Source organism: Uranotaenia lowii, chromosome 2, assembly GCF_029784155.1.
Source record: "Uranotaenia lowii strain MFRU-FL chromosome 2, ASM2978415v1, whole genome shotgun sequence".
Lineage (NCBI taxonomy): Eukaryota > Metazoa > Arthropoda > Insecta > Diptera > Culicidae > Uranotaenia > Uranotaenia lowii.
In genome coordinates, this window is record NC_073692.1 from 391,285,895 (window position 1) to 391,312,142 (window position 26,248).

The window sequence follows — 26,248 nt, forward strand, 5'->3', positions numbered from 1 at the left end:
AAAAAAACAATTTACCGACGGAAGAACGAATGTAAACATTCTTTTTTTTTGACATGTCCATTCGTCGCTTGCTTGCTCGAATGAAAACTGCTCGTTTTCGTAGTTTATCGAGCAGTACCACTGTTTTCTTTGATTTCGGGTAAATTCGTTTTGGCAAGAATTTTTTAAATTAAAGCAACGTTTAAATAAAACTTTAACTCAAAACCGACGAACATGGCGACCCTCGCTTGCTTAACAATTTGGCTGACGGCTTCTCGAGCACACGGTTGCAAAAGCGAGAAGGGGGATGAGAAATACTGCCATCGAATTTTGACGTTTGTCTTGAAAGAGACGATATTTTCAGTTTTACTTTACAGTTTTCGGCGTTTTTTACCGAAAATATACTGCAAAATGATTTGTTTACATATAAAATATCGAGCTTCGGTAATTCTAGATGTGGATTAATGAAGATCTGTAAAAATAGACGTCAGTTTATTCAATTACCGAAAATTTTCGAATTACAGGTCTGTTTCTGTAAAATAAATTACCGAACTCGGTAATTTTCGTTTACTGTGTGTGATTTAAGTACACATCTTTATAACTTAAACTATCTTATTGCATGCATATGTACTGAACAATGTTTAATTGAATAGGAATGGCTTGAAAGAGTACCTGAATTAAAAAGGCCTAGTTAAAAAGTAAATGAATCATTCACTAAATAGGAGGTTCCTTGCTTACGATTAACCGAAACATATAACTTGCAAGCAACTTTTTCGGAACTTTTGATAAATCGAAGAAATTTTCTCTTTTTTCTATCGGTTGATCCTCAATCATTTGCTTGCACCCTCAAAATCCCGTCACTTTAAAGGAAATCTATATATATAAAACAGGGAGAGAGACAGACCATACAGAAATGTGCGAACACGCAAAACTCTTCACTGGATCATCCGATTTGCATGCGATTTTTTTTGTTGTGTTCGTCTTCACGCGAAGAATAACACAACGGAGAGATAATTTCGAAAATGTTTTTGTGGATTTTGAAAATCAATTTTTAGTTTTTATTCGTATCAAATAAAAGTCATGGCATCCAATTTCCATTTTTTTTTTTCATTCGAATCACCCAGAGTAGGAAGGCGCCAAAAGCAATCAAGGCTTACTGATGTGCATCCATCTCTCTATAGGAAGTTTTGGCGCCCAATTTCATTGACAGTGTACTTTTCACGTGGCACCAGTAAAATGGATACTTGGATGTGATTTTCTCTATGGGGTTCCGCAACTACGAAGCATAGCAAAGCCTGTACGAAGAATATTGACAAAAATTGTAATTTTTTGCATCAGAATCAAGGCAATTCTAAGATTTTTTTTAGATGTTTGTTCGTTCACCGTTAATTTTTTTGAAATGTCATATTCTTTTAGCAACTCAAGCAATATGGCTGTAAAATTTCCAATAGACTCAAAACAACTTAATGAGATTGAATTTAAACATTTCATTATCAAATCATTTTTACTGAGTTTTGGTAACACATATAGAAAGTCATATAACTGGTAAAAGATCACTTAATTTATTTTTTGTTGATTTTATCCAGTTAGTTTGAGTATTGAAGGTTATTAATTTTGTGATTGCAAGTAAATTAAATCAATATCATAAAAACGAATTGTAGGATCAGGAAACATTGGAAAATCCACACTACCTTTCATGCTCAGTGGTTAATCAGAACTTTTGAAAAGTTTAGCTATATAGGACTTTATCTTGATATTAGATCCAACTCTCAGTTTCAAAAGTCAGAAAAAAGGATCGTAATCAATAATATCATCAAGTACTAAAAACATGAAAGAATATAAAAATTAAATTTTAAGTAAAAAGCATGCCACCTCAAATTTCGAACATTTAAGTATAGAGAAAAATTTGAACCAATACACAAAAATACAAAAAAAGTTTCATACCAGATATAAGATCTAAAAAAACAATCTGTCAAGCATAAGTAAATTAAAGAATATAAACACTTAAATTCGACCAAAAAAATAAAATCAAGATCAACGAAAATCCAGCTTTTAAATTAACGTTTTAATATAACTGAAAATCCACATTCATAAAGCCAAATTTAGAATATTGATTCAAATAACCAATAAAATTCAGAATTAAATTTAACTGTCTGGATTACAGTTTCTTATCTTACGATCATAAACTATAAATTTAAGTAATTTGTGAATATTTTGAATTTTTATTCCAAATACTCAAAATAGATTTGCTTTCATTCAGGGTTTGCCTGTTAAGAGAAAAATAATCTAAATACAAGAAAGTTTAAATTCTTTTTTTTTCTAAATTCTTCAATTCTTAGTGCAATTTGCCAATCCCTAACTGAAAATTGAAAAAAAGATAATGATGACACAAATTTCGAAGACATTTTTAAACATTATATTGATTAGAAAAGTGTTGCTGTAAAATGAAATGAATAGTAACTTATTCTGAATTGTTAAATATTTGTCAAACTCTGCTCTGTGAATTTACAATAAGATACAATTAGTGTATTTAGTGCAAAGTCCGAAAAAAGACAATTGAAATAATTAAAAAATAAAACAGTAATTTTATATTCATTATTCTTTAAATGTTCAGGGTCCATTTTTTAGTTTTTCTATTCTGACGACCATGTTTAAAGAAAACTGTAATGTATTTAAATACAGAGGTTAGCACACATCGAAAATACAACTCTATTTATGACGACTCCAGCAAAAAAGATCCTTTTTCTGTTGAAATCAATCTTCAACATTTTTAAAATACTTTATCAGATAGGAGTTTTTGAATAGGAATGATGACTAAACTAAATTGAAACTTGATAGATTAAGCGTTCTTAAGTTAACGGAACTGATCATTAGCAGAGCTTTATTATAAGCAACCTCAACAAGAAAATAAGTTCGCTAAACAAAAGTTAGTGAACTTATTAGAGCAAATCGTATGAGCGTTTTGTGTCACGAACTGCTGGTTTTGAATATGAATTTATGTATGATATTTTCCATTCCATTAGCGGTTTTTTGAATGAACTTAAAATAATGAAATTCGAATAACGAACCATAATTCTGGATTTTTTTTCTGATACAAAGGTATCCACTAGCTTTTATACACTTAAAAAGAAGGCTGACTAAGGAACAGTGCTAAAATTTAAAAAAATACTCAAAAATTACAGGCTTAACAAAGTTTGCCGGGTCAGCTAGTTAATTATAAAACTTTAAAACTGGAACAGAACCTTTTATGCTTCACAAATACGTAATTGCAATTTTAACCCAACATATCGAAAACGTGACAGTAATGTGACAGACTTACGGTGTTTACTCTAGTCAACTAAATCCGTCAAATATGCATAAAAATCTATAATCCCAGTCATCTCTTAAGTCCTAAAATATAATTTTGATAATAATGATAATTTGATTATTGCTTCGCATAAAATTATTATTATTTGACCAATAACTAATATATTTATCAAATAATTAATAATAAGATAAGATAAGATAATTTCGCCTATAAGTATGCAATGAATATAGGGTTGAAGACAAACTTTTGAAATTATTTTATCTGACATTTATAAGTTGTGAAAAAAGAAGTAAAAGATAGTAAAGGATGAAGTCACCTTTAATTTAAAAAATATCACGTTTTTTTCGTCTCACAAAAATGCGTCGAAATTCATCTACACAGCAAATTTCATTTTGCTGGAAACCAGCAAAATTTTGTTGAATTTTGTCCCTCTGGCTTTCCAGCATTTTTGATTGCTGGAAATTCCAGCAAACTAAATTACTGGAAATCCAGCAATGTCAACTGCTGGAAACCAGCTTACTCAATTGCTGGAAATCTACTTTTTTCATAAAACAACCCGTATTTTGTGGATTCAAAATCAGATTTTAACTTTAAACCGTCATTGCAGTCATATTTTTAAAAAGAAATTTGCTTAAATTTTTTTCTTCAGCGACATTTATTTAAATTTTTGAAGCCAAATTGAAATTCTGGACATCATGCTCCATCTGAAATAAAATCAAAATTATTTGTTTCTTTAACGAAATACTTTATTTCTTCGAAAAAAAAAATCTTTGGTTTAAATGCTTCATCACTGGAATATGGAGTCAAACACTTCGCGTGCAAAGAAAAATAATGACTAAAAACAAAAAAAAAACGAGCTTGACAGATCGAATGCTGCCTTTTCAACAATGAAGATTGCTAGACTTTTTTTTAGACAAAAATTTACTGTGATGAGTTCATGTATCGTTCTAACTTTTGGACTACATATACTTGAAATAATACGCTGACAGAAAATGCAAAAGTCGGCGAGTTGATAGATTTTTCCAAAAATATATGATACTATATGGGAAAATGAGATCAAGTATTCCCATTCTCTTCTATGGTTAACCGACTCTGACCCGTAAATGCAGACAAACCAGACAGAAGGTTACACAGAGCCCGTTCGTTTTTGGCAAGATTCGATTTTGGCAACTTTCGATTTTGACAAATGTGCTAAGGCTATGATCATTTAGTATCCGGGCAGTTACAAACGATTGAATTTTAAAAACTATTCATTTGATCGAAAAACTTTCTATGCAAGAAATGTAGGTGTTAATATGACATTTAATATAAAAATTTAAAAAAAATATATTTATCTATGATTTCAAGAAATAATCTTACTTTTCATAAAATCTCTTTTTTATCTTTGCACACTTGTGTCAGTCATGTATTGATCTATTATTTTTACCACAGAAGTAAAACCTTTGCAAAATCATGATATTTTACACAAACTCACATGGAAAAAGCAATTGGAATCTGGTTGGAACCTTTTCATTAGTAGGCATCTCGAAAAATTTGATCTCTTAAATCCGGTTTTTACATAAATTTCTTCATCCATCAGGACACATCTGTCACATTGCGTAAAAACCGGTTGCACGTGTTGCAATCTAAGGAACTCTTCACTATTAGTTATTTACTAGGCGTCTACTAGTCGGAAAACACTTTTTGACTGATGGGAATGGATTATTTGCATTATTTAAGGGGTCTGCATTCAGTAATCCTCAATAACCATAGACTTTTTACCATATTTAAGATCAAGGGTTTTATTCCGATGCTTGATTTGAACTTCGTGTGGATTCTAGAGTGGCTCCTTATACTTCTTAACCATTCGGTCCAAATAAGTATCAGAAAAAAAATCAACAGTTTATGAGTTTTCAAGTCGAAAATGAAGAGTTTCTGAGGCGCAAAATGCGCAAAAGTCGCGAATTTGTGCAAGATTATTTTTACCATGTCTTTTTGCATCGTAAATATCTCAAACACACATTAACTTAAAAATCTGGCAAAAATAGGCAAGATAGTCATTTTTATAATCAACACAACGCTGCTGAAGTTTTGCATATCCGAGCTCTAATAACGTAGCTATCAGCGAAATAAAGTGCCCGGATTCTAAATGATCATAGCCTTAAATTGGTGCAAAATTGGTACATCATTGTTTGAAAAATTGAATTAATTTAATTTTTGCGTTTCGTTGCTATATGTTTTAATCAAGTTGGGCGATATATTTTTTTTCCAAAAATAAGCTCTAATTCAATCAATTATTTGATCCAAAATTGTTTTTTTTCTAATGAGATTACAAATATTTACTTTAATTTTTTTTTTATTCCAAAAAATTTCATTGATAATTATTTATGTATATAGTCATCTGGGTATTGAAAAGCATGATAACGGTTTTTTTTTTTGTTTCTGTACAATTTTTTTTTTCATTTACAAAATGGTTTTATTAAGTCATTTTACTTATAAAGTTTTTATGTGGCGGGCGTATTTTTCCTAACTTTGGGTTAGTAAGAGGGGGGCCGTTCTGTACATATGTAACGTTTTAATTTTTTTTAGTTTTTTTTATGAAATTTCAAAAACTAAGCTTCTATACTGTCTGAAGAATGAACAAAGTTTGTTAGAAATTGTAAAATTGGCAATGCCATCATCATGAAAAAGAATGCTCTTGCATAATGTAAATAATGTATTTTTTTTTATTTAACAGGGATGACGGTCGACTAAAATATCAATTTTGTTCGAATGTAATAGCATTATTCAGTGTTTATCAAATCTTATTTCATATACTTAGGAAAATGGCTGATACTAAATTACCTTCAATACGTTTTTTTTATATTAAACGTCAACGTTTAACGGTTACTATGAAAATAAATATAAGTTTTTTAGTAAATTTTAATATTAAATTTTAATTTCATTTTCCGTGTTATTTCAGCAAAGAAATAAAGATTTTTCTAGAAACTTACTTTTGAGATTGTAAATAACTGGTGTTGAAAAATAACTTGATCTTTTTTGTATTTAAAAAGTCGACTAAAGAAAAAATCAATCAAATGAAACGAAATCAATCTTTTCAACATAATAATTCAAACGTTTCTATTTTTTAAATCAAAACAATGAAGTATAGTAACACTTGTGATTGGTTTGCGATAGATTTCAAAATCCGTTAAACACGTATTGTTCTCCAATCCATAAATGTATTGTTTTTAATTGAGATTTTTTTAAATGTTGAAAAAATGTAGGCAGATTTTTTAATTAGGTTTTAGTACTGAATCATTTTTTCTTGATACCTATTATTCTCCATCTCAAACTAACATAAGATATCTGATATCAGATATCTTATGTTAGTTTGAGATGGAGAATAATAGGTATCAAGAAAAAATTATTTTAACTTATTTCATTAGGTAATAGTAGGAAGGTAGAAGAATAGGCTTGATAGTTTTGAACACACTAGTCAAAAGTGTGTCCCAATCATATACTTTAACCCAAACCTCAAAACAAAAATTGTTTTGCTAGAATGCAGAGGTGGCTTTAGTCCTAAAGCACAAGATTAATCTATCATCCCTTTCTACCTTTTCCAATCTATCCATTGACTACTAGGACGAGGCCGGCGCCCTTATTGATGTTTGAAGAGAGTGAGCATCAGGTCTGAGCATTGTGAATGCGCTCCATTTATTTGACCTCTGAACCAAACTGAACAAAAAGATGGATCGTGATCAATACTAACCACGAGTTCACTAATATTTATCCAGAATAAAATATTTATGCAGCAATTGCCTGATAACAAGAGGCATGAAATTTTGTGGATTTGGTGAAAATACATGAAGTTTTAAAATTGATTCTACGGATTATAGAATTTTAAGCAGTGTGGTTGCAAACCACTCACAATTTGGCGGAAAACAGCAAAAATACCGTTTTTGGTCAAATTATAAATGATTTTTTATGAAGGTCCAAGCCTTACCTGGTGGCTTGGCCTTCGAATTGCTTCTTAAGCTTCCACGGCCGATGGTTCGTTGAGGAACCTTCGTCGAACCTTCAGAGACCTTAAATGGTTGGCAATCCACAATCTCTTCAAATCAACCCCAGATGCATTCATTCCCGCTGCTGAAATTATTATTGTATACCTATAGTCATCTATGCAATGAGACACATCCTACCTGTTGGCAACTTATGAGATTCGAACCCAAAAGCTTTTTTGGCCGATACCGAGAAACGAACTCAGGTCGCCTGGGTTCCCAAGCAACCAAAAGTCTCGTTAAAAAGGTTCCATTACAGATTTGAACGGCATTCTATTCAGCCCACAAGTAAACGTTTAATCAGCGAAAACAAAAAAATAATTTTCCTCTCCTCTCTTACTTTGGTCACCACCAGCCCATGTGGTGCTGCCGGTTTCTCGGCGTCCATCTTTATTCCCCCCATCACCTCCCAAAATTAATCTTACTTAATTGTATTGTTTTTAACTTTGTTCGATACATGCCAGCACGCACGCCAGTTCTGCTACACAATTATTTGATTTGCTTACTCAAGCAATCAAACAACCTAATGGAAAAAAATTAGTTCTGGTACCAGATTTGAGCCCGATTCTCCGAGATGATAGCCGAACACGCTGCCACGACGCCACGCCTAGATGTTGCCTTACGGGCAGCTAAAATTTGAAGTGGTTATAAGCTTCCTAGAATACCAGAAAGGGTAGCCAGCGGCCAGCAGCAAAGATGCATGTTGATTATTACTAAGAAACATTACGAAACGGCGTATAAATCAATCATCCGTTAAAATAATATCGGTTTAAAAAAAATGAAATTCCATGTTTATAACTGTTAAGCATAAAATTATACAAATTCTTGATATAATCTTGATATTCAATTAATGAATTGCTTCAACTGACTTTCAATGTGTGATAAATTCGTGGTCAGTAAAAACAGTTGGACGAAATTATATAAAGTCAAAGTAAAACAATCATTTGCGAGTTAGCATGAAGTTGTTCTGAGTTGAAGTTTCAATATAAATTATACATTTCAACAATTTCCGAGCTCCAAAAAATGATTTATTTATTATATGCCCTTGTAATGGCGAACATGTCTCAAAAAGGCTATTTGAGGAACTTTTTGGAACTTCGAGTCCATAGAAGGCTATTTGAGACCCAATTTGTAACTTTTATTCTGAATGATGCAATTGACATGTCACAAAAAAGGCTTTTTGAAGAACTTCTTGGAACTTGAAGTTCACATAAGGTTATCTGAGACCTAATTTGTAACTTTTATACTGTGTGGATGCAATTGACATGTCACAAAAAAGGCTATTTGAGGAACTTTTTAGAACTTCAAGTCCATAGAAGGCTATTTGAGGAATATTTTGTAACTTTCACGGAAAATTCGGTACCAATTCCCTTTGAAACCTTTGTTCAGCGAAATTCGAACTTTGGAGGAACGAGTTTAAGTAGATATGAGACTTTTGGTTGCTTGGGTTACCAGACTCGTGCCAGCCCATCCGCTGAACCATATCAGAGCTATTGTCAGGTAGAATTTCTTTTAATCCGTAGAAAACCATAATATTTTTTTATTATCCGAACCGTAAAAAATGTTGAATATTCACAGATTTCGAGCATCGATCCGAAGAAGTGCTAAAAATCTTTAGATTTACGGGAGAATCCGCAGATCTACAGGAGAATCCGTAAATCTGGCCATGCAGGTTGTAAGCGAACATTTAGAATGCACTTTTTTTATACTCATAAATTGTGACTTGTGAAGCAATGAAACTAAAACATTGTTTGATTTTTGCGAAAAGATCAAGTCTCCTTCTACATTTCAAAAATTCATATTTTATTCATTTTGGAGCATAGTACATACATGCTAAATTTATTCAAAAATATATTAAGAATTTAAGAACAAAAGATTAAGTCACAGCATTAACACTTAAAGGCCCAACTTTTTCACTTTTGGGAAGGTTCAAGATCTAATCATTCTAATCCAGAAAACATGGTAGAAATGACCAAGCATTTAAAAAATTGAACACGTAGCTCGAAATTTTTCAATAAATAAAAGATAAATGGTCAATAAATTCAATCTCAACAATTTAAGTAACTCTACCGAATTTATTTGGTGACATCCGTATCAAGTCAATGAAAATTACAGCTGCTTGGATTTGGAGGATTGATTTTTTCACTCTGAGTTCTTAAGTGTTAAGGGTTGCAGTTCGCTGTTAGAAAATTTTTTGTACAGAACTTAAACAATTTTTCAACAACTTAAACAAATGATTAGGTACCAACTTAAATACATTTTGAAAACTTCAATGGCGCTACTTTTTTACAAAAGCTGTTATGCGCAGCGACTGGGAAAAAAATATCACAGCACCTTCCGTATAACAAAATTGCTTGGTTTACCAACACTTAATCAAGACTACGAGAAAAATATGTTTCCACGAAGACGATCCTTCGAGAAAAACTTGGCACGCGACTCGTAAACAATGGCACCAATAATACCCGACACTGGCGCTCATTCACTTCGCAACATTCAACCCGTTCAGAAGCAGCATTCGTAGCAGCTACTCGAAGAGTTGGGCTACGCAAAAATAAATAAATCTGTTATATCACTGAGTTTTCGTAATCGCCGAGTTTAGTTGATTCTAGTTTCTTTATCGTCCAGCGAACAAAAAAGCTTCTATCGAAATGATGGACTTTTTTATAGCCAGTAATCATCAGGAGCCAAAGACAGGCTTCGGTCAAATCCTGGACCCTCCACCCGATTCAGGTCCCCCGGGATTCAACGACCTACCCATGGAGGTGAGCAAACATGATTAAAAAAAAGTTGGTTACAGAGAAAATATGAATTTGGAAATTTTTCACAGATTTTACTGATGATTATGGACATGATATCGTTAGAGGATCGTATAGCGGCAGGTGAAACGTGCCGTCGTTGGCTGGAGGCGGCTCATTACTACACACCATTCAACGAACAGTTCGTGTTTCGATTTTCGAACATTAACTTCAGTGATTACGAGCCACCTTTGAGTTATTTCCTCAAAGGATTTCGCATTTTCCCCCGGATCGAAATGAGTTCGGTGATGTTTTATGGGAAAAGTGATTTTTGGCCAGATTTCGGAGAGTACATTCGAGACTTGTTCATTTCCAACAGCAACATTCAGTTTGAAGGGTTGATTTGGATTCTTCAGAACTCGCCGAACTTGTGTAAGTTGGGGCTCGAATCGTGTGATGAGTTGTTCAAAACGTGGGTTTTCGAAAACTCATATTGTTGCAAGCAGTCTAACTTTATACTGGAGAACTTGGTGGACGTGTCCCTGGCAAATAACGATTTTGTGAACGAGCTACAGTTCAACTGGATTATGACTATAGCCCCGAACATTACACATTTGAATATTTCCAACTGTTTCAAAATGATTCCCTCGGTGCGTCGCGTAGCTATGGTGGAGCACGTGATGCGCCTCATCAACAACAGGAAATTTCAGTTTCAGTCACTTCTGTTCAACGGAACACTTTCCATGGATGACATCTGCCTAAGTACTTTGGCACTCCTGGATGGGCTACGGTTGGAGAGCTTGGGCTTAACATTCTGTGATAAAATTCCAGTAGCAATTATCGATTTGCTGCGACGAACGCCGGATCTAAAAATCACGCAATCTCTCCAGTGGAAAGTCAGTAAAACGAAAAAGATCATGAAAGCCCCTGGTTTCATAAGTTTCATATCGACACAAAAATACTTGGAACATTTGGATCTTACATCGTCGCTAGGAATCACAGATGAAATTATGGATCTCATCATAAATTGCCTCCCAAGGCTGAGAACCTTGAAAGTTCGTCGCTGTATTCTGCTAACCGACGAAGGAATCATGAACATTGTAAAGCTGGAAAACCTGGAAGTACTTGATCTGTCCAACTGCGAGAAAATTTCCGACAAAGCCATGTTCAACGGTGTCGTCGGGCGGAAAATCAAACGACTGAAGGAGCTGTACCTTTGTGAGCTACCCTATCTGAGCGATTACACCTTGATCCAGGTGACGCTCAACTTCAGTATGATCCAAATTCTGGATCTTAGCTGCACCCCCAACGCTGCTAGTGACCCCACCATGCAGTACATCAACTTCTATCTGGTGCACATGCGGAAGCTAAACCTGGACAGCTGCAACAAGATCTCCGACGCAGGTATTACCGGCATCGATCTGCCGTACAACCCTTTGGAAATTTGGGATATTTCCGAGTCTTTTTCCATCACCCGGCTGTTCAAATTGCGTACCCTGGTGCTGACGGGTTGCTACCGGGTTACGGATCTTTCGCTGCAGAATGCCATGCACTTCGGCGAGTTGAAGGAGCTTCATATGGCAAGGTGCTATCAGGTAGGTCCGGTGGCATTTTCAGCTACATTTAAGATCGCTGCGTTAGCTGGAAATAAGTGCCAAACGATGTCGGGGATTATGTTCATAGAAATTGACACTTTCGAAGTTTTACAAATGTGTATCTTAGGGAGGCAATGGACGGATGGGGAAAATTTCATTATAGAATTTACAAAACCGAACAAACCGACAATTTGCAGGTTGGTCCAAAAAACGGACCTGTTCTAAATTTCAGCTTAATCAGACTTGAGTTATGGGTGCCTCAAAACACTCAAAGTTTCGGTTTATGGTCTCATGTCTCATGTCTAATATCTCATGTCTCAGGTCTTAAGTCCTTTGGTTCAGGTCGGAAGTCTCATTTCTCATGTCCCATGTCTCATGTCTCATCTCTCAGGTCTTATGTCTCATGTCTCATTTCAAATGTCATTTATCATGTCTCATTACTCATGTCTCTTTTCTCATGTCTTTTTTTATGTCCCCTATTTCATGTATCGTATCTCATGTCTCATTTCTCATGTCTTATGTTTCTAATGTCTCAAGTCTATTATCTCAGGTTTGAAGTCCGATTTTTCATGTCTCATATCTCATGTCTCCATGTCTCATGTCTCATGTCTCATGTCTCATGTCTCATTTCTCATGTCTCATGTCTCATGTCTCATGTCTCATGTCTCATGTCTCATGTCTCATGTCTCATGTCTCATGTCTCAAGTCTCAAGTCTCATGTATCATGTCTCATTTCTCATTTCTCATTTCTCATTTCTCATTTCTCATTTCTCATTTCTCATGTCTCATTTCTCATTTCTCATTTCTCATTTCTCATTTTTCGTTTCTCATTTCTCATTTCTCATTTCTCATTTCTCATTTCTCATTTTTCATTTCTCATTTCTCATTTCTCATTTCTTATTTCTCATGTCTCATGTCTCATGTCGCATGTCTCATGTTTCATTTCTCATTTCTCATGTCTCATATCTCATGATTCATGTTTCAGGTTTCATGCCTCATATCTCATGTTCCATGTCTTATGTCTCATGTCTCATTTCTCATGTCTCATTTCTCATGTCTCATGTCCCATGTCCCATGTCCCATGTCCCATGTCTCATGTCTCATGTCTCATGTCTCATGTCTCATGTTTCATGTCTCGTATCTCATATCTCATGTCTCATGTTTCATGCCCCTTCTCTCATGTCTCTTGTCTCAGGTCTTATGTCTTATTTCTCTTGTATCATTTCTCATGTCTCATTTCTTATGTCTCATATCTCATGTATCGTATCTCATTACTTATTTCTCATGTCTAATGTTTCTAATGTCTTGTTTCATGTCTCATGTCTAAAGTCCGATTTATCATATCTCAAGTCTTTTATCTCATGTCTCATGTTCCATTTCTCATGTCTCTGGTCTATAGTCCCGTTTTTTATGTCTCATATCTTAGGTCTAATATCTCAGGTCTGAAGTCCTATTTTTCATGTCAAGTCTCAGGTCACTGATCTCAAATCTCAGCTTCTAGTCTCATGCCTCTGATTCCACATCTCAGTACTAAAGTCTAATTTTTTAAGCCTCCCAGCTTAGATTCTCCCATGTTTTAAATCTACTATGTATGTATTTTTCATTTCAAAATAGGAAACATTTTTTGTTAGGTACAGTGTTTATTGCGAAAGCCTTGAACAAAGCCTTGTCGAAAAAAACCATGCCAAAAATTATCTAAGAAAAGATGGTGCTCTTAAAACATAAATATTATTATTTTTTTTCATTTTCGTCATTCGCCACAGATTACTCAACGCGGCATCCAGGCGTTGGTGGAAAACAATCGAGCCATCGAGTATCTGGACATCAGCGGGTGTCCACTCGTAACCGATAGTTGCATCGACATCATCACCAGCACCCTGAAACGACTGAAAACTCTCCGGGCCGATAAGTGTCCGCTCCTCACGAACGAATGCTTCTACTTTGTGAGCGTCAACTGCCAGTATTTGAAGGTAAGTTGCATAGTTTGTCCGAGGTCCCTCTATTTGCTGTTTCGATATGCGAAATGTTTACGTTGAACCTTATTTCAAGTTTCATTGCAGCATATCTCCCTCGGAGGCTGTCTGCGATTAACCCGGGTCAAGAAACGACTATCGGCCTCGGTACCAACCCTGCACGAGATCGAATGTGACGAATAGGAGCTCCGCGCGGATCAACTGATTTAGGCCTATTTACATTCGAGTGATTCGATCGAAATAAAACAAGATCTATTTTAAGTTTAGTTGTTTCCTTTATTTATAACCCAAACAATCCGAACCGAAACTGTCTAGCAGCAGGTTGATGATCGTGTAATCGAAGGGCGAGAAATTCTCGATAGTTCGTTGGCATCAACAGCTGATCGGAAACGGTGTCACGAAACCGTGAATCGAATCGTGAACTTGATCGATTTACGACGATTGCATAAACATTTGTAAACGCTTTCTTGGTATGCGATAATAGGGTTTATTTTTAAACTTTGTTGATCAACATTACCGGCATTTTGCAAGCATGTTTGTTCTATGTCGTTGAAGCTTTACTCATCGTCAAGAAAATGAATCTCGATCAAGCGAGCGAACGATCGATGCGCCACCTTCTGGGCTCATTTCCAATGACGATGAAGACCAGGATATTCGAAGTGTATTTTTAGGACCCGATTGAGTCGCCTAGTTCTGTTTGAAGTGATCGGACGGGAAATTTGCGCAACCGAAAGAGAAATCCATCCAAAATGCAGATGATGATTGAGAGTTATTTCAATCTGCATTTTTATGGATATGGAGCAGATAGTTTCTACAATTATAGCTCGGAGAGTTCTGATGAGGAAGAAGTTCAGCTTGAAGCCCTGGAAGAAGTTGATGATCGTGAGTTTCCTTTTGATGACGACCTGTTCTATATAAATGTGAAAGCACCGAAGATCAAAACTGGATGGGACAATCTTCCGATGGAGGTATAGCAAATAGATTTACGTGGTTGTTATTACTGATCCGTCTGACTTTTCCAGATCCTGATCCATATCTTCACCTTCATTCGGCCAAGTGATCGTAACTCGGCAGCTCTCACGTGTCATCGATGGTTCGAAGCACTACGCCACCCGATTTTCCTGAACGAAACTTGCTTTCACTTCGAACGGATCGAGGTTTGCGATACCCAGTCTCCAATTAGAATCTTTCTGGATAGCTTTCGTCACTTCACCAACATCAAGCTAACGAAGGTCAAATTTAGCGGTGAAACCGAGTTTTGGAACTGCTTTGGAGTTTACATTCGGGAAATAACATTCGACAACTGCGCACTAACTCAACCTGTGCTGATGAGCATTCTGGGCACGCTACCAAATTTAGAACGGTTGAATTTGGTCGATTGTGACGATTTGTTTAGACGTTGGCAGCCAGTCGATTTTCAAAGCATTCTCGTCTGTGAACGCTTGACGCATCTCGGGCTTCGTAAAATCAACGCGCTGACGGAGGATCATCTGAATTACTTAGTTGCAATGGCTCCAAGGATCAATTCATTAGAAATTTCGAAATGTCTCAAGGAAATGGAGGCCGTTAGACGTTATCAGATTTTAACGCACATACTTCGTATCCTAAAATTCTACAAACACCAAATGAGAGTTGTGAACTTCAGCTACACGATGTACGATGATTTGTTCCTTAAGCAATTCGCAGAAATCGACAACATGTCTCTCAGTAACATAAGCTTATCGTTCTTCGATCGAGCACCAATTAAAGATCCCGGAATCATAGATATTCTACGGAAGCACAGTAATGTTATTCACTTGGACCTTACTGCGTTCTTGAACCTTACTGATTTCGCCCTCATAGACATCACCAAATCCATGCCTTTGCTCAAAACACTCAAACTTAACGGTTGTTGGCTGCTTACAGATTTCGGAATATCTGAAATTGGAAAGCTTCGTAGGCTGGAAACTTTGGATCTGTCGGACTGTGATCGTGTGACTGATGTGGGTTTTGTAAATGCAATCGTCGATAAACCCCGCAATGCTCTGAAGGAGCTGTACCTGAGTATGCTTCCCGGAATAACCGAAGGAATGATTTTGAAAATTTGCATCAAACTGGTTTACATCACGGTTTTGGATTTCTGTGGCTCGGATTGCGTTAACGATACATCGATCCAATACATCTTCAGTAACTTAAAGTTCGTGAGAGTACTTCGTTTGAATGGTTGCGTTAAGGTAGGAATCGTTCATTAGGACTACATCGCATAGGGGTTCTCATTTCAATTTTTGTTATTACAGATCACCGACGCTGGTTTAACTGGTATAGATTTGCAACGAGTGGCGATAGACATCTGGAACATACCGCAAACTTTTTCGATCAATATGCTGGAGGAGCTGCAAGAACTTCAGCTATCCGGTTGTCTGAAAATCACCGATTTTGCGTTGAAGCATTCGTTCCAACTGGTAGCTCTCCGAGACCTCAACCTATCGCACTGTGTCGATGTAAGATCCAACAACCTTGCCTGCAAGACTTCCCTCAAGTTTAATGTCTAATTTTCGCAGATCACCCAGGACGGCATCGAAGCTCTGGTCCGTAAGTGTCCGTCGCTGGAGTCGGTCGATCTGAGTGATTGCGTTAACGTGACCGATTGGTGTATAGATTTGCTGTGTAAACATTTGGTGCGGCTGCGTAGTCTAAAGCTGGTAAGGTGCGCGCAACTGACGATCGGAGCCATTCATGCTATGGTGGCCAATTGTCTGTTGTTGAAACACGTTAATCTGCGAGGGTGCAGCAAAATTCCACGAACCGGACTGGACATGCTGGGGAAAATGAAATCCATTCGCAGCTACACGCAGTACATTTAGTTTGACCGTTTTGTTTACTTGTTTATATGTACATTATGTTCTTGTTTTGTTCAAATAAAATTTGTTAAGGGCCATTTCTGTTCCAAGCTTGGATTTGTAAATGTTTACCGGATTTATCCGGATATTTAATGCAAAATTAACTATGCAGTTTCATGTGATCCGAGTATGTAGGTAGTTATCACGTTATAATAGGAAAAATCGCGAAATTTGCCCAAACTACATGGCTTCGCAAAATGTGTGAGTTTTTGCGCTTAAAACATATTCAAAAAATCAATGGAATCTTAAATAGATTTCAGACGCAGCTGATTTTCTTCCAAGAAACATTACCATTTCCCCTTTTTGTTATGTTATGGCTATTGCAATATTGGGATAAGGCCCTGTATTAGGAATTAGAATTATATTTCGTAATCAGGCCCCCCGATTTGAATGGGTTTAAAAACAAATAGCCCGGATTTGCTCGACTCGGAAACATGCGATAAAAAATTAACCCGTACGTTGACGGAATTTCTTCGATATTGTAGAAAAATAGAGGTTTGATAATTTAAGTGCTTGATTGCTAAATTTCGAGCTAATTTTTCTAAGTCCAATTTAAGAATCAGTTTTTTCTTGAATTTTTCTGTAATTTTGAACATGATCAATTTACACTGTATAGAATATAGTAGATTGATTTGAATTTAATGATGAAATGAAGCTGAAAACATCTTCGTGAATTGATTTTTTTGGGTGATGCATCAGTCGATCATTTTTTTGGTAAACGTCCAATCACGTTTTAGTGCGTTTGTATACGTTTGTTTATAATTTACGAACGCCAGCATCATTAAAAAATCACTTCGACAAAAAAAATCAATCTACGTCTACGAATTTGTCGCTTGAGACACTTTTGCGGGAAACGGACTTATTTGTTTACATTTTTCGCTCATGCAAGGATGCCAGATATTTTAAAATATAAATCATAGACAGACCTGGACAAAAAATATAATGTTACTTTTTTGCAATATGTATAAAATTCTAGCGTAACATTTCAAAAGGGCGAAACTAGCAGTTAGCTCGAAACGAGAAAAACACGTTTGAAATTTCGGAACACCTATTCAAATCCTATTTAAAAAACCGATCACTTTTTGTTCAACAAAATCGAAAAGTGTGCATTATATTCACTTATTGTTCGATGGTTATCAAGAACTTTAACTTTTTTCACTAAATTTCTGAGATTTTCGAGTTTCGCCCTTTTTTGTTTTCGATTCCAATTACGCCTGCAAGTTTCGCCCAATTGATCGGACGTTTTTGTTTTGGTTTTGAAGTTTCGCCCATTGGTCCTACACGCAAAAAATAATTAGGCCGTTTTGTCACACACGGTCAACTCAGTTACGCCTATTGGCCCTGCACGAACAGAAAAATTAACCCCATTTTGAATGGGCGTAACTTCACGTTCCAACGAAAATGCATCAACAGGAAGTTTCGCCCAATTGAATTTTATCAATGTTTTGAAACTTTTAAGTGATTTTAAGATGAAACCGCGTTTATTAAGTAAAGCACAACCACGTACATTCGGAATGACCGTTATCTCGATTTGTTTACATTTGGCAGTTTCGCCCTTTTGAAATGTTACGCTAGAATTCTTTAAAAGGTTAATATTTCTAGAGTTTGTTCTGATTAAGTCGTTTAAGTCAGTGGGCATGTTTGAAAAAAAAAGAAATGTTTATGTTCTTAATCACATTTTCAATTACCGATTTTTTAAATTTCGAGGTGGTCTTAAATCTTTGCCTCATGTAAATCGCATCAAAATCTTCAAACATGGCAGCTCTGATTTTAAATTCAAAATACAGTAGCGGCTGTTGTTTACATTTCATTCAAGGATTTTTCGCGCATTCACGGATTTTTGGCCGTAATTTTATTACAATATAAATATTACTTTCTCTAATTCTTTTTGGATCAACTGTTTACCGTGGCCGTTCGAAAGTTAAGGAAATGACGAGTGAGGAAGTACGTTCGGTGCTGAGGAATGACTTTGATACATGCCGATTTTGCCTGGAAGCGGAAGTGCCCCTGCGACCAATCTACGAATCGATCCCAGGCAAAGCTAGCATCGTCAGCATCAACACCACCATCCGAACCGTTCTCAACATGTTGGGCATTGAGGTAAGACACCTAATAAATACTCATGAAAACATGCATTTATACACGGTGTTAAACATTCTTTCAATGGTGAACCTAAATTCTGTTATCGGTTTTAGGTGAGCCAGGATGATGGATTCCCAAATCTGATTTGCCAAAACTGCCGACAAATGATGATCTCGATCCATAAATTTTATGAAACCATGAAACAGTCATTGGACATATTGAAAAAGGCAAAATTACTGAAAGAATTTCCAGATGTGCGATTTGACGATGGTGAAAGCCCTGCTACGATCAAAAGTACATCTCCGGAAATCAATGATATTTCTGAGCCCGGGAAGTCTGACAATGACGAAGATGAATATCTTGAATTTTTACCTGAATCAGCAGTTCAACCGGAAGAATTGCCGCTAAAAGATGAAGACGAACAATTCGAGATGCTAGAGGAAACTTTCTCTGAAATCGCTGCCGAATCATTAGTAGAACATGCTGACCAGGAGGTAAAAGGCGAACCAGTTGAATTCGAAGAAATCGATTGGATGGTTGATACCGAGAGCGATGATGAACTAGAGGAATACATTATTGAAGAAATAGATGAAACAGCTCCGTCAGAAACAAATTCTGAACATCAGTCGAAAAAAGTTGACTCAGCCCCAACTACGAAAATTAAACGGACCCAAAAACGCAGGCCACATTATAGCCGTGTCTGTCCTATTTGTGGAATAGCATCCACATCGCTCAAGGTTCACATGTTAGTCCATACCAAGATTCGGGCCTTCCAGTGCGAACTGTGCGACAAAAACTATTACACCAACAATAAACTACAGACGCACATCAAAGTCACACACAACAAAATACGTGATTTCCAGTGCGAAATTTGCTCCAAAACGTTTGCCATGAAGAAAACGCTCAATGCTCATCTACAATCGCACGTCCAGGATCGGTCCCATGTTTGCTCCGTTTGTAAAAAAGGATTCCTGTTCAAGTGGGCTCTAACGAAGCATAGCCGGATACATACCGGTGAAAAGCCGTACGTTTGCGACATCGATGGGTGTGGCAAGACGTTCACAACTTCGTCCAATCTGAAACAGCACCAGAATACAAATTTCCACGCGAATCTCGACACCCGAACCGACATCTGTTTGGAGTGCGGCAAAACGTTTCAGAACAGATATGCCCTGAGGGCGCACATGAAAACGCATGGGAAGCAACAGCCACAGTCTTCGGGCGATGATCAATAAACTGTGTTTTATTGTGGAGAAAAAGTCTAATGTTTGTGAAAGAAACTGGTCTAGTTCAAAGAAAAAATGATTCTCTCATTCATTATTCAACATATTTAAAGTCGTTTAAAACAAATCGCACGTTGTCTTCGTGTCATCTAGGTAGAGCACGAAATTTGCAAAAGCAGTTAAATCTGAAAATATGAGAGTTGGGAATTTTCTATCGAAGTTAATTTCAAGGATTAATTCTATTAAAAATATTTTGAAAATGAATATTTAGTTTAACCAATGTCTGCTAATACCGCTTATACTAAAGAAATTAAAAAATTTTCATATTTCATAAAAAGTGAAATCGAGTGTTGCAAACTGCAAACCATTTTTTTAACTGGGACGATTGCTGAATCCATCTCCTGTATTCACACGCTTAAAAAATTTCAGACAATTAATGTTATTTTTCTTTTCATTGCGAAATGAGTGGCCAATTTGGGTTAAAACTGATAAAAGATAAAAAATACAAAAACGTGAAAATTGACATACATTATATTACAATGATGAAAAAAGAAGCAAAAATGCAAAAAAAATAACGAAAACTACATAGTGGAAAAAATATTAAACAGTCAAATATGATTAAAAATATATAGACATTATAAAGGTATTGTAAATGCAATAAACTTGAAAACCATATCGTGTTAAAAATGACAACTTCGACAAAAATAAAAATCGATTGTATACCGATTGGCATAAAAGTCGTTTGGCATAAAGTCGTTTGGCATAATGGCCGTTTGGCATTATGGTCGTTTGGCATAATGGTCATTTGGCATAATGGCCGTTTCCATAATGGCCGTTTGGCATAAAATGATCGATAAAAATTTGGAGGAAGCCTACTCACGCTTCGCGTTCGAACTAAAATAAAATATGGTCCTTACGCTTCGCGTTGCGGACCGGGCTAGGGGATTGTCCCTAGCTTTGGGTAAACCTAGAAACACGGGGCCTTCCTAGGGCTTTGAATAAACCTAGAAAGACGTGGCCGTCCTAAAATGATGGATCAAAATTTCGAGGAAGCCTCCTCACGCTTCGCGTTCGAACTAAAATGAAGTATGGTCCTTACGCTTCGCGTTGCGGACCGGGCCAGGGTATTGTCCCTAGCTTTGGGTAAACCTAGAAACACGGGGCCTTCCTACCCGAATACGAAAATATTGTAACATAACAGTACCTGTTGTAGTTATAAAACGATAAGAAACAGCGTAAAAAAACGTTTAGAAAATGATATCTGAAACCATAAAAAACATTGCACTTATCTTGAATTCCAAAACGACGGTCTGTTGAATGTGGCGTTAAGTTATGTTACTGTTTAAAACTGTTTAAACATTTGTATGGAGCGACTGTTCTACAAACAGTTGAGATAACATCCAAGAATCGTTCGTGGAAAACGTATTCTGGGCATCAAACTGTTTCCTTTACAGTTATTCTTAAAGTTATCTTGTAACCGAACATTTTCAGTTAAGGTATAACACGATTCGACAAAATGTTTCTACCGAAGGTATGCATACGTTTATTGGAATCATACATACGGGGACATGGCACGCACACATGTGCAAATTTTGATAAAGGGTTTTCGGATCTTTTTATGAAACCATTTAAGTTTTAATTTTTTAAATACATTTATTGTAGACTTACATTTACATGTCCATCCAATTGGGTATCAATCAGCTACGAATTCAACCGGCCAGAATTGTTAGGTGCTGGCAAGGGATCGACTAGAAAGGTCCCATCAGGCCATAGTTGCAGCAAAAGGATGCTACCGTTGTTCCTGTGCTAGCGGGAGCTTTGCTTTCCTTCCCTCCGTCATTTGGGCGATGGATGTGGTTCGACCTTTAAATTCACCCGCCTGACATTGCGGATCCATTTGCATGTGCATAGCAAAAAATTGCTATCGATGATCCAGCGTTTTTGTCCTTCGGATCACGATTGTGCGGGGAACTGAAATTCAAAATGTTACAGTCAATAAACAATAAGCGCTAAAGATTATAAGATTGAAACTTACGGGATCTTCCGGTAGCTTGCCGACTGCTGGGGGCGGGCTCCTCAACAAACAAATCCATGATTTGGTTTGTTGTTATTTCCGCCACACACCGTTTAGGTAAATACCTACGATTGATATTTAGGTGAATCCGTGATGGTTTCCGAAGAACCGACGAAAATGCGAATGGCCCGTCGTTCTGATTGCACCTGCTTCAGCAAGAAGTATTTACACTCTAGGCCGGTACAACCCAGAACCAAGTTAGAATGCCGCAAAATCGGATGAAACTGGCTCCCGACGAAATTAAGTTTGAGGGGGTTTTCCCAAACTTGAGAATAAATGTCATTCTTGTAACTTAATTTTGGGGCATGTAATGCGGCAGGGATTTTTTTTGGGATTTTTTCCTTTGATGACCTAAATATCAAAAGGGATTATAAAAATTTAGTTAAAACAATATTTTTGTTCATATTTCCTTTTGAAATTTTTTTTTTCTAAATTATTATTTTCACAATTCAAAAGTTTTCGGAAAAGGCAGTTTATGAAATTCGGGCTTGATTTATCCCAGAGCAATTTTCAATGGATGCGCCCAAGTAACCATAAGCACTAAAATCTAGCATCAACTCTGCTCTAGCGTCAGCTATAGTGCTTGATTCTGTGCATCATTTTAGCTCTGTGAGCCAGGTTTGGCGAAATTACCTGCTGCATTAGTGCAGAAACTGGTATAACCCTATAAAAGCACTGTTATAGCATTGGTTGATGCTACAAGGTTGGCGGGCAAAATGCAAATGGCGTTCGAATGAGGTTCGACCATGCGAAAAAAAATTATTTTGGATTTTTGTTCGGTTCATTTTTCGGCCATGATACTAAATTTGTAATTATTTTTATATTCGCTTATGCATATTGAGGAGATCTCTCGGATTGAATTTTCTACATGATATTTTTTTTATTTTTCAGCTGAAAATGACCTGGAATCGAACTCATGACATATGTGGCTCTGACATTTGACATTGACTCTGCCTGTGAACCTATCAGGTCCGCGTTAAATCTTTGAAAAAAAAAAGACCTATTTGAATCAAATTTCTAGCAACCGGTGCCCTGAATTTGCATTGATTCAGCATCAATCAATGCTAATGTGCTTTGGCCTAATGCCACTGTAGTGCTTACATAGTGCTTAAAAGCATTAAAGCAAGCTTGTGTGATGCCAATTTAATGCTTAGAAAATATAGCATTTGTTATTCTGATTTAGAGCAATGTTGCATTTCAAAAGCATTGTGCAAAGCTGATAGAATGCAAGTTGCATTTTAAAAGAGTGGTATAATTCTAACATTATGCAGCATAGCACTCGAAGGGCTGTTGTAATGCAAAATTGCACTTGATGTGCTGATATAGTGTAATTTAGCCTTTGAATGCTGGTGTAAAGCTATAAAAATGCAAAGCTTTAGTGCTTATGGTTACTTGGGCGGTCTGGAATTACAGGGTGCTGTTGCCATCATAAAGAAAGGAACTTAGCTTACATTTTGCTTTTTTGTTTTTTAAAAATCAATACGATTGATGTGCGGAACAGCCGAATTCATGTCAAACCGAAAACTCCTGGCGTTTAGGAACGGCACATGTCCTCACAACTTTGAGACTACCTAGCATTATAGTGCTATCCGAAGGTCGTGAATGGCAAATTCGGCGGTTGTTCCAGATCGGCCTCCTCTTCTTTTGGTTTTCCATTGATTTTTCTTTCTGCCGGAAATTCCATGGACTCATGATGTGAATAATTTTCTGGTAGATACGGCTTCTGAAGAAGGTAAATAAACGTTTTCTGGAAATCTATAAATTAAAATGAATGAATAGCATGATAAAATTGTAGCCAACTAAAAGCATTTTACCAGAAATTGTATCCGATACAACTGACTTTTTTGTTCGCAAAACGAAACCAACTGAAAATAAAGGGAATTTTTTTTGGGGTGGTCAGTTCAAGCTTCGAACTTTGATTTTGGTGCATTGACGGCAGCCCAAAATCAAGAACGCCAGCCGAACTTTGTTTTGATGCGCTGGCGTTCTTATTTTTGGGTTGTTTTGTTTCTGAGTGCACTCTTAGCCACTACAACCCAAAATAAAGTTGTAATGCCGCAAAATCGGATGAAACTGGCTCCAGGGCTTTTAAATCAGGGTTGAACAACTTTGACACAAAGTAGGCGCGGTGAAGAAGTGGGCACGGAAGCCAAAATTTTGACAGCCTATTACATTGTTTACGTTTTGTGTCAAAGAAAATCAATGAAAAGTATGACGAAAAAGTCGTGCTTTGGTAGTGGTGTTTTATATGACGTCACCACCAACTTGATGTAAATCTTTTTTGTTTTTGTTGATAAATCTAATCTAATCTAAAATAAAACAGTGGCTGTAAATGCCAAAACGGAAAAATAATCTCCTAGCTCCTCGGGCAAAAGCCGTGAAGCCCGATCTCCGCGCACTGCCTCCAGCAGCAGTGGCTACAGCAGCAGTTCCTCCTCCTTAACGCCCTCCCTACTGAAGCAGAAAGTTAAACTGGAACCTTTGCCGGACGCTTCGGAGTTGGTTGAATTGCTACCAACCATTTCCCAATTATCGCCCGATGCCGCTGAACCAGGTCGTGATGGATTGTGTATTTTCCAACAACTTGCCCACTTGATACTTGTATTGTACTATCAGTGAGTCTGTAGGTGGTGCTGACATTGAAATTGGTGAATTATTGTTAACAAACATCCCCTTTTTATCTCATATTCCACAGAATACTCCAAGGCCACCTGCAAAACACTTTATCTGCTGGACCCCCTCCGCATCAACCCGAAGCTGTTCGAGCACATCCTACGATCGTCGAGGGCAATCACCAGTGGCCCCAGGAGGGAACGATCCTCATCTTCCTCCCCGGGCTGGAAGAGAAAAAGAACGTTCACGAAGCCCTGCTGGATAGTCGCATGTTTGGCCCACGGGAGGATCGCTTCCTGCTGATACCGCTGCACTTGACGCTGAGCAGCGACGAACAGGCCCAGGTGTTCCGAAAGGCTTCCAAGGGAAAAAGGAAAATTGTGCTGAGTACCAACATCGCTGAAATTCAACCGGTGCCGGAGATTCATCGAATACCATTAGAACCATTTCTGTTGAGGATCAAAACGCTCGAAACTTTTAGAGGTCAATCGCTGAACGAGGTTCTGAGATCTACCATTGAACCACCTAGTGATGAGAACATTGATGCCGCCAAGAAACGACTGGTGGATGTAGGAGCATTCGATTTAGAGGAACAACTGACTGCTTTGGGTTATCATTTAGCAGCATTACCGGTAGATGTGCGGATAGGAAAGCTCATGCTGTTTGGAGCAATTTTTCAGTGCTTGGATAATGTGCTGACGATAGCGGCTTGTCTTAGCTACAAGAGTCCGTTTGTGTCTCCCTTCAATAAAAGGGACGAAGCAGAAAGTAGAAAGCGGCTGTTCGGTATTGCGAATAGCGATCATTTGACGATGCTTAACGCTTACAGGAAATGGAAGGAGACTTCGAAGCGCAGTCGATATGCGGCCAACTGTTATGCCGAAGAGAATTACCTGTCGACCAAAACGCTTCACACGATCGATGAAATTAAGCAACAGTTCTTGGAATTGCTGGTGTCCATTGGATTCGTTCCACTAGATTTTAGTAGTCGTCGGGAGAAATTTGTTAAAGATGAGCTACTCGAGCTTACCGGGACGGAGAGAATAATCGGCTCCTAGTGGCCATCCTATGAGCTGCCCTCTACCCAAACGTCATCAAAGTGTTAACCCCAGAGAAAAGCTTCATCAGTGGAGCGAGTGGTGCGGTACCCAAACTGCCTCAACCGTCCGATCTTCGTTTTAAAACCCAACAGGATGGATACGTTTTCTTTTATCCATCCTCGATAATTGCCACATGTGGCCACTTCAATTCCCCGTACCTGGTCTACCAGGAAAAGGTAAAAACGGTCCGGATCTACATTCGGGAAACCACAATGGTTCCGCTGCTTCCGATTCTTTTCAAATTTGGAACATATTTTCTACAAATAAAATACCAGAACCCAACGTTTTTCTTTTTTTGTTTTTTTTTACTTAGGGGAGATTTTACAAATAAAAAATGGCGGATTTTTTCGTGAAAAATCGTAGTTTTTACTTCAAACAGCCACAAAAATTTCATAAAATTTTTATAAGTTAAATAAAAACGTTGGGGTCCAGAAAAACATCTATTAAAAATATTTTGCTCTGATTTTTTGACTTCAGATGATTCTGTGTTGAGATACAGTGTCCACCGCAAATCCTGTTTTCTAAAAGGCATCCTCGAAAGTGCTCCGTCACCGGTTCATTTTTCAATATTTTCTATATATACGAAAAAATTACTAAATATTCTTTTAACAATGCTTTGTATAATGCAAAAAATTTGAATACATTTGTTTGAACGATAGCTCTAGAAAA

At 36.9% G+C, this 26,248-nt stretch overlaps 3 protein-coding genes and 1 pseudogene across 3 annotated transcripts; all 4 read left to right on the top strand.

Annotated features, from left to right (window-relative positions):
- Positions 1-9,875: 9,875 nt before the first annotated feature.
- On the top strand, positions 9,876-13,816 carry LOC129742775 (uncharacterized). The gene is made up of 4 exons (XM_055734717.1): positions 9,876-10,067; positions 10,133-11,635; positions 13,399-13,605; positions 13,696-13,816. Exons 1-4 carry the CDS (start codon positions 9,954-9,956, stop codon positions 13,789-13,791), a joined length of 1,920 nt encoding a protein of 639 aa, XP_055590692.1. The 5' UTR covers positions 9,876-9,953; the 3' UTR covers positions 13,792-13,816.
- A 503-nt stretch (positions 13,817-14,319) lies between these two features.
- Positions 14,320-16,451, top strand: LOC129743277 (uncharacterized). Its single transcript, XM_055735262.1, has 4 exons — positions 14,320-14,576; positions 14,631-15,821; positions 15,885-16,088; positions 16,149-16,451. The coding sequence occupies exons 1-4, from the start codon at positions 14,358-14,360 to the stop codon at positions 16,449-16,451; spliced, it is 1,917 nt and encodes a 638-aa protein (XP_055591237.1). The 5' UTR covers positions 14,320-14,357.
- A 1,833-nt stretch (positions 16,452-18,284) lies between these two features.
- Positions 18,285-19,804, top strand: LOC129748003 (zinc finger protein 561-like). The gene is made up of 2 exons (XM_055742452.1): positions 18,285-18,587; positions 18,683-19,804. The coding sequence occupies exons 1-2, from the start codon at positions 18,417-18,419 to the stop codon at positions 19,802-19,804; spliced, it is 1,293 nt and encodes a 430-aa protein (XP_055598427.1). The 5' UTR covers positions 18,285-18,416.
- Positions 19,805-24,077: 4,273 nt separating this feature from the next.
- LOC129743278 (putative ATP-dependent RNA helicase DHX57) lies at positions 24,078-26,239 on the top strand (annotated as a pseudogene).
- The last annotated feature ends 9 nt before the right edge of the window (positions 26,240-26,248 follow it).